The 14888-nt window shown below is 37.4% G+C and overlaps 1 protein-coding gene across 1 annotated transcript in view; it reads right to left on the bottom strand.

Annotated features, from left to right (window-relative positions):
• LOC146595059 (polycystin-1-like protein 2) overlaps positions 1 to 4608 on the bottom strand; it is a 42629-nt gene extending 38021 nt beyond the window's left edge. The window contains 2 exon segments of the mRNA XM_085306474.1: positions 3338 to 3502; positions 4056 to 4608. Of these exon segments, the coding sequence (XP_085162600.1) occupies positions 3338 to 3502; positions 4056 to 4608 (718 nt within the window).
• Positions 4609 to 14888: the final 10280 nt, after the last annotated feature.

Below are 14888 nucleotides of genomic sequence, written 5' to 3'. Positions count from 1 at the left end.
TAATTATCAAGATGCGAGACTAAAGCCATTTCTTGAAGGTGGGACTCAACTAGAGCTAAGCTTATACTTTTTTTTTTTTTAAAAAAAAAATATATATATATATATATATGACAAAGAAAACAAGGGAGATTTCTCAGGCTTTTTGTTTGTTTTCTTGTAATGAGCTTGAAATACTTAAAATTTTTGAATTTCCAAAAAATTATGCTGCAGTTCTCTGGTATGTTACTATTTTTCTTTTTTTTCTTTCTTGTTTCCTTTTATCCCTCTTTTAATAAACAATAAGGAAAATAGAAAAAAGAACACTGAATCAAATATTTTTCCATTTTTGAAATCCCAAAAGAATGTATTTATGGTTTCTACTGCCTTAAAAATGTGAGAACATTTTTGTTAAAACAAAAATATCTTAATTTAAAAAATTGAACATATTTCTGTGGAAAACATTTAGTGTTTGATATGCAGTACTGAAAAGTTTTAAGCTTTTCGTAACTTCAAAAAGAGCCCTGTGGCAGTATATGATCTGCATATACATACATTTAYACATATACACAGTACATAACTGCTCCTAGAGAAGGGTTTGCATGTTAAATACGGGACCTTATCTCATTCCTGCTACAGGGACACCAATATTCAACTGATTTCATTCAGCAGAACTRCTCAAATGAGTAAGGTCATATCTCTAAATGCAAACCTCATTCTTTGATTAATCTGAGACAGTTAATTATCTTTCAGAATTCATAGTACCCTGAAGTAATCAGGATATTTATTACTCTGAAGAGGAGGATGCAAAAAACCACTCGCACAGGAAAGTGTTGCAGAAGAATGTTTTTGTTTCAGTTGTCCCAGGTTTAAATACATTGTCCTCCAATTGATCACTCCCCTTAAGTACCTAGATGTGTGCCAATGTGTGCACATTGCCGTAATTGTGCGCTATTGTTATTTAAAGGCTAAATCTAAGCCTGGCTGTAACCATAGCAACATGATCAGTTTACAGATTAGACTTCTCTAAATAAGCTTGGAAAATAATTTGTTGTTGAATTCTAATACAGGCTATTATCTCATGCATTTTTTGATTCTTTTTTTTGTATAGAGGGTTCCCATAGTAGTTGCTCTCTCAGCAACTTTTACATGGAAAAATGTACAAAAYCTGGTTTATATGCCTGTGTGCAAACCCTGGTTCAACATGTGTATTTTTACTACAATAGAAGCACTAACCTAAAGTGCACCAAATGTCCAACTAAATGGTGGAGCCGAAATACTAAGGAACAGTGAACTGAAGTAAGGGAAGTTCTTACTTGAAGAGAGAAACAAGTAATTCTATGATAGAGAGCCAAAGAAAGGATGAAGACGAAACATTTTCTGTCTGGTTAGTTGTTTGGGCACATATACACACGTTAGATGATGAAGTAGACAAAGTTATCAGTAATCAGAGACAGATTCARTTCAAATAGTAATACCATTTGGAGCTGAACTGTACATCTCATCTGAAGTTTCAAACTCAGATTGAAACCAAGCGCCACAGTAGCTGTGTGTGAAAGTGTTAAGTATCATTGTGCCCATTTTACAGAAGAACAACCTGAAGCACTGTCAGGTTGCATGAACCTTCAGTGTCCAAAGAAATGAATGAAAACATTGTCCCTGGTKTTCTGGAATGTTAGCTTAAGTTCATTGGATGCAAAGCAAATAAAAGAAACAGGAGTCTAGCGCTGAAATRTGTGTGCGTATTAAAGGACATGGGCTGTAGATATTGAAAACAAGGCTATAATTTTCTCCATTTATTCTCAGTTTCCTGTGTAATGGGATGATGGGTGTAGTAAAGGACATTATTGCTCATTAATGCAAACTCTCTTTTAATTTAATAGGCTTTAAGTCAGATGCTATGGTAACAGATGATAGCTTTGTTAGAGAGTTGTCTGCTGTGGTTGTAATGGAAAAATTATTTTAGTCTGTTTTTATAAGGGAAGTGAGATTAAAAGACGGTGCTGTCCGCTAATTTTCTCTCTCCCAATTATTTTAACTCTATTAGTCACCTTCAACTAAACTTGATGTATGGATATAGACCTCAAAACACCTTAAAATTTAATGAAAATTAATAGTTGGATAGAAGAGAGAGAGAGATACTTTAATGTCTCTATAAGGAGTAGGGATAGTAGGGATAACCCAATCCTTATCTGTTTCATAATGTAGGATGCAGCTGGCCAATGTGTACAGCTGTCGCTCTGAACCAGCTACAGAGCCACATGGGAGGGAGCTCAGGGAGAGCAAGTGTTGGCGAGGCAGGAAGTGCAGGGGATATGGGAGTGAGCAGGCAGTGCTAAGGAGGAGGATAGGGAGGGGCTGTGGAACAGAAAATCAAGGCAGGAAACAGAACTTTATTGGTTCTGATGATTATGGAACAACTTATTATGTCAGGAGTGATATAGTACTGGACCAGGGCAGTGCTAGGGCTTGTGGTAACCTCTACATGCATACTGGACTCAAAGACTTTGTATTAATGAATCTACAGCCAGACTTGCCTTCAAATACTTGTGACCTTAGTTCTAGTTACAGATTAAAATGCTTAGCTTACGTGCAAAGTGTGAGGAACACAAATTCCCCTCATATCTGCGTGTTGAATGGGATGATACTGCCAGCATTCCTTTCCAGGACTGTTTGTTCCAAGCCAGGGATTTAAGGGACCTCTGTTACAACGCTGGAACACAATGTCTCTAGYTATTCTGTCTAGCTGCTAAAATGCCATCAGGAAAAGCAGGTTCCTGTCTGTTTTCCTGGGGAAGCCCTTAAACTYCATCTGATGGATGAAGAAAAAAGGACTAACTCTAACTTCTTGTTACTCCGGGCTACAACGAGTGGTGTCTCTGGAAGCCTGACTGTGTTTCTGCTTCAGTTACAAATGGAAAATATTTTGAGGGTCTCGATCCGTATTTGTGATTACGGGTATGTTTACAGGGCAGACATCCAGTCCTATCTATCTTAGGTATCAGTGAGTTGTGGCAGACTATTTTTGCAACTATGCTGTTATGCACTATTCAAATTAGCTTTAACTAACTAGGTTGTGTATATCATATAGACATGGACTGCTCCAGATTTAGATTTAGCCTCAAATCCAGATGCTGCACAGCTACAGCTCCCAGTGATTTCAGGGTTTTTCCTTTCTTTGAATCTGATCTTACATCAGCAAACGAGAATAGTAGCACCTGTTGGGTTTTATGGATTTTTGCTTGTTCACTTTTAAGAAGCTTTATTGCAGTTACCTCACAGCAACTTTGAAAGAAACAATTTATGCACAGCTGTGAACACAGTGTGTTCACTTCTCAGTTCCAGCTGCTTTGTATCTTACCAAACTCACAAATGAAGTCGAATTCCTGGCTGCAATTTTCAGTCATACCCCACTGATACTTGGCATTCTTCAGGATGTACCCACATGTGGATGAGAAGTGAGATGGCTGATCTGCATACCAGTTACTGTAGCTTATATTTGAAGTGTCCAGCCAAATCATTGAACCTGCAAACAAAGTGAATCATGTCCTGAATGTTTACTTTCCATAGCAACACAAGAGTCAGAGCCTGCAGAGCAGCCTTTGACTGCAGCTGTGCAGAGGTAGTTTGTCTGGATAATGAAAAATGTCTTTAATTTAATTTTACGTTTAACCTGATAAAACACTAACTCAGACATTGCCACTTCCCCCTGTGCTCTCAACCTCAAGATTCCACCATTTCCCTTGCAGCAGACCTTACAACTTGATAATGTGATGAATTGGCTCAGCTTGCTCATGAACTATAGATTTAACCCAGCACACTTTTTTTCCCCTGATTAGCAARACGATCTAAGTCATCATTTGTTCACACAACCACAAGACCCAGTGGAAAGCATGACAACATACAACAGGGAAGTGGAGCAGCCATTTAAAACATCTTAATATAAATCTGAAATTATAGCAACAAAAGACAATGACTTTTCAGCAGCTACCTATGGAAGAGTTGATTCTATTTTTCGTCAGGTTAAGCATCATATGCTGATACAGTATTAAATATGATATGATTTCAAAATCACCTACCATCAGTAGTTTCATTCAGCAAGGAGTTTGAGATCARTCCTATCCACCATTCCTGGTCTTCAGAGATATGTTTTTTCAAGAACTCTTGYGTTTCCTCATTTTCAATAAAGACAAGGTGCCCCCCTCCTCTCTCGCACCAGCTTTGGGCACTGGTGAAGGTGCGCTGGAGTCTAACAAACTCATAGCATGAATGGTTGAAAGCTATCTGGTACTTTGAGCAAAGGATGCCTTCCTCAACAGTTGCTTCTTCCACAGTCCAGCATACAGCAAGAGAAATTAGAACTGCAATCCCAAGCCACATTCTCAGCTCAGTGCCCTGCATGGCACTGGTCTTGCTTATTGCTTCACCACTCTTTTTGCTGCTATATTCAAAGGCTTGAGATGTCATCCTTGTCATGTCATCAATATTTCTCCTTTCTCTTTGCTGCTTGCAACAATAGCAGCAATAGAACATGGAACAGATTGCTTCTAATATATAACAGTGATTGCGTCTGAGGATACACATGCCAGGTGTTGATGTTAAGTCACTGCGAATAGCTATTGTGAGGCCCATTGTATAAACATTTCATTCAAAAGAAGTCAGCTTGCAGAGAGGCCATTAGAATATTATTTTCCTCATGAGCAGACAAGATAAAGTTGATATATGTTGCTACTGCACACATGGGAAAGTGAGATAAAGCTCACCCATCAAACGAGTCATTGTGTGAACATTAAAGCTGGAGGTCTTTACAACAACAACAGTGAAACATAATAGTAAGAGTAAGAGGTAAGAGGAGAATGAGGAAAATGAGAATTCAGAAACACAGGAGTCATGAGATGAGGAGACAAGTAGTGGTTCTCTAGATTCTTCTAAATGTTTTGGATTGCTTTATTTTTAATAATTATTATTGTTTCAATATAATTATCTGAGTTGCTTCTTTTGGATGCTAATGTAATGCCTATAATTATTGTATCAAATTCATCCTGCCCATCTGTTTACACATAGCCAGGTTAATCTCAGCTTTACCAAGTAAACTTCATTTCGAAGTGTTGTGTCTGTTTAGAATTCCATACCCTATGTGAAATGCTCCTGTCATCCCTTTAAAGTTAAGCTGCTGAACTGTATAGCACTACATTATTTATACTTGCCAGGAGGTACAAGAGAAGTATAAAGTTCAAAATAGTCATTTAAAAAAGATGAAAGTTCTGCCCTGATCATCTGAACTGCCTGGGAGCCCTATGTGCTCACTCCAAAAGCTGCTAATGGACTTTGGGAAGCCAGCCCAGCAACATTTAGGAGTTGAAACCGCTAAATGCTTCTGAGCTTCCTTGCAAAAAATACCCATCAGGTTTACCAGGCCATTGGATCAGCAGAGACATGGTACAAATAAGGATCTTTAGCTACTGTGATCCTCCTGTCCTTATTGTAACTACTGWATTTGATGCTATTATTATTAATTTATACCACCATAACCTGACACTGAAAGAACACACACTTATATTTAGATGAGATCAGAGTGGGCCAGCTACTGCATCACAGAGATGCAGGAAGCAATGATTTTAGCTGAATTGCTTCATTGCAGAAATGCCAACTGTATTATACTATGGATCTGAAGGTAATGCACATATTGCACAATATGCCAGCCTCTGTTACTGCTCTAGTCTAACTCCTTAAAGCTTTCCTGCAAGGTAAAGTATGTACAATGCATCCAGTAAGCATTTAAGAATGATCTGTCCCAAGACCGTTCTAGACTTCCAGTTCATGGTCATCTTGCTCAGCTGGGTAAAGCAAGAGTATGCTCAGGACTTTCAGGAGCTTTGTTTGTTTTAATATGGAATCTGCTGTTTTGGAGCAGACTATCAGCTGTATCTGTCGAGGATGTCCACAGATTAGGAGTCTCTTTTGGGCTGCATACAAAACTTCATAGGTTTCAGTTTAGGACCCCCCAACTCAACTGTGTTATATTCAAGCTATTACAAAACTTAGAGCTGAAAGCTCTAAGAGCTAATTTTGTTCAATTACTCAGCCACTGTATATTTTCATGACATTACCTTTGGAGTGCTTGCTTCTCTGTGGGCTATGCTGACCTGCCTGGCTTTGAAGAAGCTGGCAGCCAGCCCTACCTTTTTGTCCTTATAGTTATGAGAAGCATATCTTGTTTCTGAAAACAAAGGTATGGAGGAGGCTGTACTTAYATGGATCTTCTCAGTAACACAGAACTGTGGATTTCAGGTGACATTGACATTTGCATTTGTGATAGATGGATTCTGTACATCTTTCAGTTCTCTCTTGGCAACTGGGGAATTTGACTGCATGAGCGTACTGCTAAAAATGCCAGAGCTGGAGGTGCCACAGGCTATACTCTGTGGATCTGCTCCAAAGCCATTGAAATTAATGGAAGTCTTGTCTGCGGCTTTGATGGATTTTGAAACAGGCCCCAAAAAAGAACAACTAATGTTTGGAAATGTYTACAAATAATGCCAAGATCTCCAAGTGAGTCCACTGTTAGCAATTTCTACAGCAGTGTGAATTTTTTTCCTAATCTACGGTTGCTATAAGTAACTCTTCAACTGTCTACAGCAGATACAGAATGGAAGAAAGATAGTTTCTCTCTTTTACAGTTTGTTGAGTTCACACAATTTAGTGTCACTAAAGCTGTCGATCAGTTTATTCTACTAGTTACCGCAAGAAGAGAAAAGCATTTTCAGAAAAGAAAATACTATTTTAAAAGCATCAAAATTAGCAAGTAGAATCCTCAGGAAGCGAGAAAATTCCTGAAAACCTATTCAGTCATTACTGAAAATGGCTTGATTTCAAATAAACAGTGCTCCTTGAATTTAACATTTTGTAGAAAACATACTTTTTGCATTCTTCTTCAACAGAAACACTTTTGTGTTTTAATAGCTTTCTTATGCTAGAAGTCAGTATAGAAAATTCACGGTATAATTTTTTTTCACTATTCACCTTTGTGCAGCTGGCTGAGGTAATTTAAATAATTTAAATTATTTCAGAAGTTATTTAAATAGTCACATATGCTAGTGAGCAAGAAAGAAAATGGTGCGCGTTGCTGTATAGTCTCAGCTTATATGCTTCCAAAGGGAGTCATGGAAATGCTTAATGAAACCTCTCCTTGTCTCAAGGGGGTCCCTGCAGATACAGAAAGCTGTGCCTGTCCCTACGCCCAGGGGAGTGAAACTGCCCGCAGTGGGTATCGCAGAGCCACTCCAGGGACTTTGGGGAAGTGTTAAGTGTAATGTCAGTTATATGGATTTGGGATTCACAGAATCCATTCACTTGCTGCTTTGTATTTGCCTTTTGCATAGTTCTAAGGAACTTGGACAGACCCACAGAAGAAAACCCAGTATACAGGCATTGTTTTTAAGGAACTGTGAGCTTTTCACTTATAGCCAAGACTTGTTAGTCCTTGGTCAGTTATAACTGCTTGCCTGAAAGGCTGATGCAGCAGCCACCCTTTCAGCACATATTATGTCCCAGTGATTTAAACTAAASCATGTTCACCAGCTAAAATGAATTGCTAAAGCAATTGTTTTCCAAGCTTTGACTAGAAATCAGTGACAAAGCTCTCTTAATATTTTCACACCCTCACTCCAAGCTGCGATAAAGCTATGAATAACTCTTTGTCTGTGAGCTCTCTTGCGTGTGTTGGAATAAGTCTTTCATTTTTTGTCAGAAAAGTTTTTAGGGGGCCCCACAGATTTCTTACAGATTCCTAACTTGTCCTTGTGAATTACACCAGATGGTGACCATCAAGAAAAAGTTTCTTTGGAAAAGCATTGTGCTATATAAAATATCACAAAAGACAATGATGAATTYCCAAAGGGATCCTTCAAGGTTTATTAATATTTTTTGTTGTTGGAAGTAGAGGCAGGTGAGGTGAAAGAAGTCTGAAACCTATTTTGTTAAAAATAAATAGATGTTAAAAAAAAAAAAGAACTATTGAGTTTCTTAAGAGAACCTTCTAGGTAATATTCATCACTCCCCAAAAYAGAAGCCTTTAAAACCATCTCAGCTTTGGTAGCTTCATCTCAATGTACTCATAATCACTACATATTTTTTAAAAAACTAAGCTTATATTTATAAATTATATGCCATTTAGAATGCTCAGTTTTATATGCCTAAATTTTTGTAGCTCAAGGTGGTGAAAACATGCTATGGTTATCTAACTTATATAGATGCAGTAGGCTTACCTTGATACCTTTGAAAATCAGCCCTTCGTACTCCATATTAGGCACTCAGCACTGGAGAATATTTGTGAAAAATGCAAGCCTGCATTCTTATTCAACATAATCAATAGCTCTATAGCTATAGCTCAAGCTACCCTGAATCCAACTGCAAATCTCTCCGTGRCCAACTGCTAGTATTAGGAGAAAACAGCTTGTTTCTAAGTTTCTCCTATTTCTCAACTTTCACCTGCCAGACCTGAGGAAATCCAGTTCCAGCRTTTCACTGGGCTTTCAGAGAGCTTGGTACAAACGAGGAGATGCACTTTACCTTCACTAACTTCAGCATGGTCCTGATTTGTACCCTCATCACGGCAGCCTAGTAACATCCTGTGCTTCAAAGAGTCATTGCAGCACAAGCAAATAGCTTTACAGTGTTCTAACACAGGCCAGAAAGTAACAGAGAGTTAAGGAAGTGAAGAGCTACCAATGGRAAGGAAGAAATTGCAACCTCATTCATTTTGGCTTTTGTTCATTTGCTTTGAGGACAGCAAGTAAATTTACTCTCTACAGGAGGATATTATCATCTTTACATTCCTAAACATTACTGAATGCTATGTATAGATTTTATCAGAAATACAAATATACCTCTGTTCTCTAAGTTGAACATTCATATAAATTGAAAATTGGTTTACATTACTTAGGCCTTGAAGTAGAAAAAAAGATGATTTTCAGGTATCACTGACCTGAGACAAGATTGTGAGTGGTCCATTTTAATGGGTCACATGCACTTCTGCTGTGTGAAGAACTCTCTCTTGAAAAGTTCAATTCATTATTACCCAAATAGGTCAGAAATAGTGAGTACTGAGTAGACTTTCTGGAATGGGATGGCGAAATGCCCCTAGCTACAGCTACTTCTTCCAGCTCTACAGATGGCTTTAGAAGAGGCCATCTGTCARTTGGTTCAAGAAGATGGATCATGATCACACTTCCTTCCTAGCTGCTGTCCTAGGTTGCCTGTCCTGATAGYGAGACCCAGCTATTTGCTGACTCAAAGAGCTGTTTTTTGTTGTTGTTCTAATATCTAATTTTCCATGTGGCAACATARTGAACTTACCAGTGAGCCCTGCCAAGGTGCAGTTGAGATGTTATCTTATTCAGAAAAACAAGGAAAACATTCTGACTGGATGGCTTATCTTTATAGGGCACAATTAGTTTAGACATCCATGCCTGGGATGAGGAGGTTGAGATGTAGGATTACATTCAGGAGTTGCTGGGTTGGACATAACTTCTGTTTATAGAATGGGTATGGTTACATTCTAGCACAGATGTTGCCTGGATAAGTCCCAGAGGATCTTCCCAYAGGAACTGTCTTTTTGGAAATATCTAATATTGCCTTTCGGCTTATTGCTTAAGTCTCTTCAATTGCCATATGGCTCATGCCTTAATATGTCCCCCTTCCCCAGCCGGTTCCTATGTATTACTGCTTCCCACAGCAGAACTCTGACTATTGGGAAGGAGACAAAAAGTGTGCCACGTGAGACTACAACATTAATGGAGCCTGTTATTGATGGCTAGCGTCAGCCTTGAACTCGCACATAAAATAGCAGAGCTGCCTGAAACATCTGCTGACACCTCATGTGTTCTTATCATCATGGCTGACGAAGTGGCACAATTTAGATGTGCCATTACCTTAATATCTTAATAAGAGAACTATGCTATGGATTCAAGGTACCCTATTTGAGTGAAACATTAACTACTGTTAGATAGCATATGGACTGAGCTGTTCCTAGACTATACAGCGAGGAAAAAAATTGCGTGAGTCTGAACCCACAGCCRCCACAACTCCACTGGTGTCTCTGCAGTYGCTCCTGATTTCCCTAAGTGTAGGACTGGTTAACCTTAGAAGGCAATCCAGCTTTCACCTCTTGTTTTTTTATTGAGTTTTGTTATGTGTTTTTCTTCTRCTTATTATGAAGTATTTCTGAGCTTAGAGGACAAGAAAACAAAAAACAAAACTGGATTACAGATTGTTCCCATTAATAAAAACAATACCTATCCCTTAAACAGTGTCTCTCATCAATAGATTTTAAAGTACATTACAAAGGAGGTCAGCTTCACAGTCCCTGTAATGAGAAGATCGGAAATTCAGCTGTCTGCCTTTGTGTTAAACAACCTGCAGTCAGGTGCCACCTCACTGAAAACAGTTCTTTTTAGTTTTCCTTTCATATTCTACCAAAGATGTGCAATAGGCTAAAAGGTACAATAATGTAGAACAACATTAATTTGTCTTACCGTAAGTGTTTGTAATACCATTTTTACTGACTCAGTCATGCAACTTAATGGTWACCTCCATATTTTCACCGTGCCCATATGGAAACATGTTGCTGACTGTATAGCACATTAAATATTAAAACAAGCAAATAGTCTGGTGATGCTGAAAGCTGCAGGTAAGGTTATATAAACCTTATGATGAGGAGGTTTGTGTGGGTACTGTTTGAATGTCTYGTGTTTAAATGTTTGGGCGTTTACATGTTTGGACATTGTGATGACTGGGCGAGCGCAATCTGGTTAGATACTGTTGTGGGTGGAGCAGCAGTTTTGTGCCTGAGTACTTAATGTTCAGTCTATGTTAAATCATATTTTTATTTAAATGATCAAGTCATTATTTCTGGTGATTTCTGTAYACAAAATGACAGCATTATTACATATTATACAAAACCATATTAAAACCTCCCAAAAATTATTTTGATTTCAAACCGTACTGACAAACCTGATAATGTATTGAAAYTATCATTATTTAATTTGAACAAACTATATTAATCATTTGTATATGTAGTTGTACTTGGACGGCACAAGAAAATTATTCATACATAGTGATGCTGAGTATATTTCTTCTGAAAGGGGATCATGTCAATAAGACAATATTTAACAAAGGTAAAGGTTAGAGCTCACATGGCCTTGTACARTGAGATAGCAATCAGTATAATTTCAGCAAGAACTAGTCTATGTTCTTATTTGTTTTATGTGGTAATAACAGATTACGATAGTTAAAAGCACTTAGCACAGCTTTAAAATCATATTGAGATAATTTGTCGTTAGTTAACAAGTTTGAATTATAACTTGAATTTTATAATAGACAAGTTGAGATTAAARTAAATGAAATAAGTACTTCTATTTCAATACAGGGATAAGGAATAGTATTGTTCTTTCTCTACTTCATAAGGCAATAATCTGCTTCTTGTATAGATAAACAAAAAATAGAAAGGTAGACACATGGCAATTACATTATCATTATAACAAAAGCTTAAATAATCRCTATTTAGAGCTGTGCAAAATATATGTTTATATACACCGAAAGCAGACCTGATTACAATTTTACAATAAAGCGAYAAGACTCTTAAAGCTACTCTGCCTTGGGAAAATTTGTTTTCATTGTCTAGCAAGAGTAGAATGAATCTTTTTTTAACAACAGAAYGGCTGCTGCTGACAAGAGATTTTGGACTTTGAGAGGTTTTATGCCTGAGCTTTTCAAGCTTAYATCTCATGTTCTTATTAGAACTAGAATGGCTGGCTATTTCTTGAGGAAAAAAAASMAWYTTTTTTTCTTTTCTTTCCATATTTTGGTGCTTGTTTGACATCTTTATGCACTGAATCAAACCAAAACCATAAACATTTTATCCAGCATTTAGCTACCTCCCATAGAATGGTGGCTGGATACATCTGACTAGGTGGCTTSCACTCAGCTGTTACATTTAGGAAACTAGAAAATGGATGATGTGTCTGACTTAAGAAGATTTTTAGTGGAATCCAAGATCTAATCATAGAGATGGCACCCTAAATGTCATCGCCAGCCTTGCATGGCCACAGGATGCAACCAGACCAAGGCTGAGCAGGGCAATGCTATGCTCTGGAGATGTCTTCATGCCCCTTCACTGCTGGATAGTTTCTRTAAATGAGGTCAATTATCTGGAGAGGCTTTTCAAACCATGAGATTGAATCTTTTCATTAAGGCTTTTGTTTTCAAAATCCCACACTAGGAAGAGTCATGAAGGGTACAGTGTAAAGAAACTGTCACACAGCTAGCAGGGTACTGCCATGAAACATGAGTCTGCCTTTTGTGTTCCATTAAGCTCGTGAAAATGAGTTCTTGCATTTGAAATCACTCATTCTGTGATTCTGTGTGAAAGTTTCAGTGGCTACAAGATATGAGTCTCCTCTCTACACCCTTTTTTGGGCACAGAAMAGCAAGAAAGGACTACTACTACTAGACTGTATATCCTGTTTTCCTAATGTAAGTACTTCTGCAGTAAGACTGATAGATGCCTTTGACTACATTCATGATTTCCTCTTACAGCCAGGATCTTTTCCTTCCTCGCTCTGAAATTGTGAATAGGTCTGTTCTCTCTTCTTTTCTTCATTGCGAACTACTCAATTGTATGGCTTCACTAACATGGCAAAAATCAAGCCCTGTAGAACATGGTCTATTCTTCATACACACAGAACATTCTCCATAAGTTTGTAAYGTTTTGTTAAACATTATACGTAGGAATTATAATGTGCCTGGTAAACCCAAGATCAGAGAGGTGCTGATAGTCTCCCCTAAATCCAGAAAAGGTTGTATTTCTTGTAGGCCTAGTTCCCTTTTCTTTGTATTGTTCTGTACAGAAAGTCTGAGCCAAAGGCAAAATGTAGATATGAAAATATTAATAGGAACATGATCRGATTGGGAGGATCCTGTTGGCAAAACTGAACTCCTTTTCTTAGGGAATATCAAAGTAAATTAAATGAATAGCRGGAGTAGAAAAGATTCCTTCTATTTTCTCTCTGTGTTTTCTCTAGAACATAGAGTTCTATGTTCTCTCCATGTGCTCTCCCAGCAAACAAGTGTTTCTACAGAGGGAGAAGACACTTTGTGAAGTAATTTAAGTAGAAATGTCACCTGTTCATATCCACTTCCTCTGGTAGTTAAAACTTACTGTTGTAAATAAACATTTTGATACTGCTCCATTTCAACATAAAAGGGGAAAGCTACCCAGTTAGCAAGAAAATTAATCTCTATATCTTACTAAGATGCTTACCAGTCATTACCCCAATGAAAACAAAAAATGACACATATTTTTCTGRTAAATAAAGTATTTTTCCATGACAAGCAGGAGAAATGAACTTTGCAAGGCTTTCTTYGTTAAGTTTTATAAAATAAGGGTCCAAACGTTAAGTGCATAGATGTCTGAAATATGTTTGGGTTGATTTCAAAAGTTGATGGATATCAACTTGTAGCTCCTTGTTCTTCCATTCAAACATCTTTTAGCAAGGTTTCCAGTGATCTTATCTTGGATGAAACCTAAGCTAGATGGACAGTCATGGTGAAGAAAGGCAAAAGTGTTTTGAAGTAACATTTTCTGTTGCCTGCTTTCTGTTTGGAAATCTGCTTATTGCTGCTACAAATTAGACCACGCACAGAATTCTATGTTAGGGAAGCACAGACCAAATAATTAAAACTGCAGTGGTAAGAGCCATGGTCATGTCAGTGGATGACAATACACTGAAAATAACATGTTAAGGCAAAGCAGAACATCATGGATAGAGAAAATGTCTCCATTGCTCAGTGGAAATAAGAATCAGATGACTTAGCTTTCTTGCCAGACCCTCTTCAGGCTCTGGTATTGCTTAAAAATCCCTTACTTGACYCTGTGTTTCCAAAACCTCTACATACGTGTATRTATACATACATGTATATATGTGTGTGTRTATATATATATAKATGTATATAGATGTGCATATTTATGAATATATRTTTCTATATATCTGTGTATGTGTACCTATGTGAAATTTAACCCCTCCATCTCTTTCAGCCTTAATATTCATCCTGGATCAATCCTGCTGTTTCTTTGTCAGTATTACAGACTCTAGCAGAATCCATATATTTTYTTTTTTATCTGATTCCTTATTTTTGTTATCTCCTGCTTCTGTCAGTATTTCCAAATAGAGAAAAATGCATCCTGTTTTGAAGCTCTCCCAAGGGGAAGATAAGCCATCAAACAGACAATAGGTAAGGAAGAAAGGAGCGAAATATGTGTGTAGCAAGTGAGTCACAGCAGTCATATGTAACATAAATTGTGTTTTAAATATAATAAATAGTTCTATGTATAAAAGATCAGTCACYTTTAAGAAGCGATGTTAAAACATTTTGGGAACAACAGTGATTTAGCTGAAAAAAAACCCACATTGTGTAATATATAACTGTGCAAAGAATCTTTTTATCCTTCATGTTCAGTGGACCCTATGATTTGCTCTGCAATCACATGCTTTATATTGAAATAAGTCTTTCCCTAGAGGATTTTAAAACTAACAACATTGAACTCAGTTAAGTAACTTATCTTGAAACAAAAGCAGTGAAGTTAAAAATCCCCCTTATTTTTAATGATCCCTGCCATGCTTACATACAGACTCCAAAGAGCTGATAATTAGGTTCTCTGTGCCTTCAGGTCGTATATGGGAGAATATGTTACAGTGTTTATATGTGAAAAGATGTTTAACTCAAAATGCGCCACTCTAAAACAGCTTGTCTATAACGAAATAAAGCAGATATGACTGTTCAATGATGGTATTTCGTTAGTTCACAGAAAAACCCAGTTTAAATTTCCACAGGATGGAAAGGAGAGGATGAGA

The sequence above is a fragment of the Rhea americana genome, unplaced genomic scaffold (genome assembly GCF_003343005.1).
Source record: "Rhea americana isolate MKP2758 unplaced genomic scaffold, rheAme1 scaffold_24, whole genome shotgun sequence".
Lineage (NCBI taxonomy): Eukaryota > Metazoa > Chordata > Aves > Rheiformes > Rheidae > Rhea > Rhea americana.
Note: the sequence above shows the minus strand (reverse complement) of the source record. Positions and strands in the feature narration are given on the sequence as shown.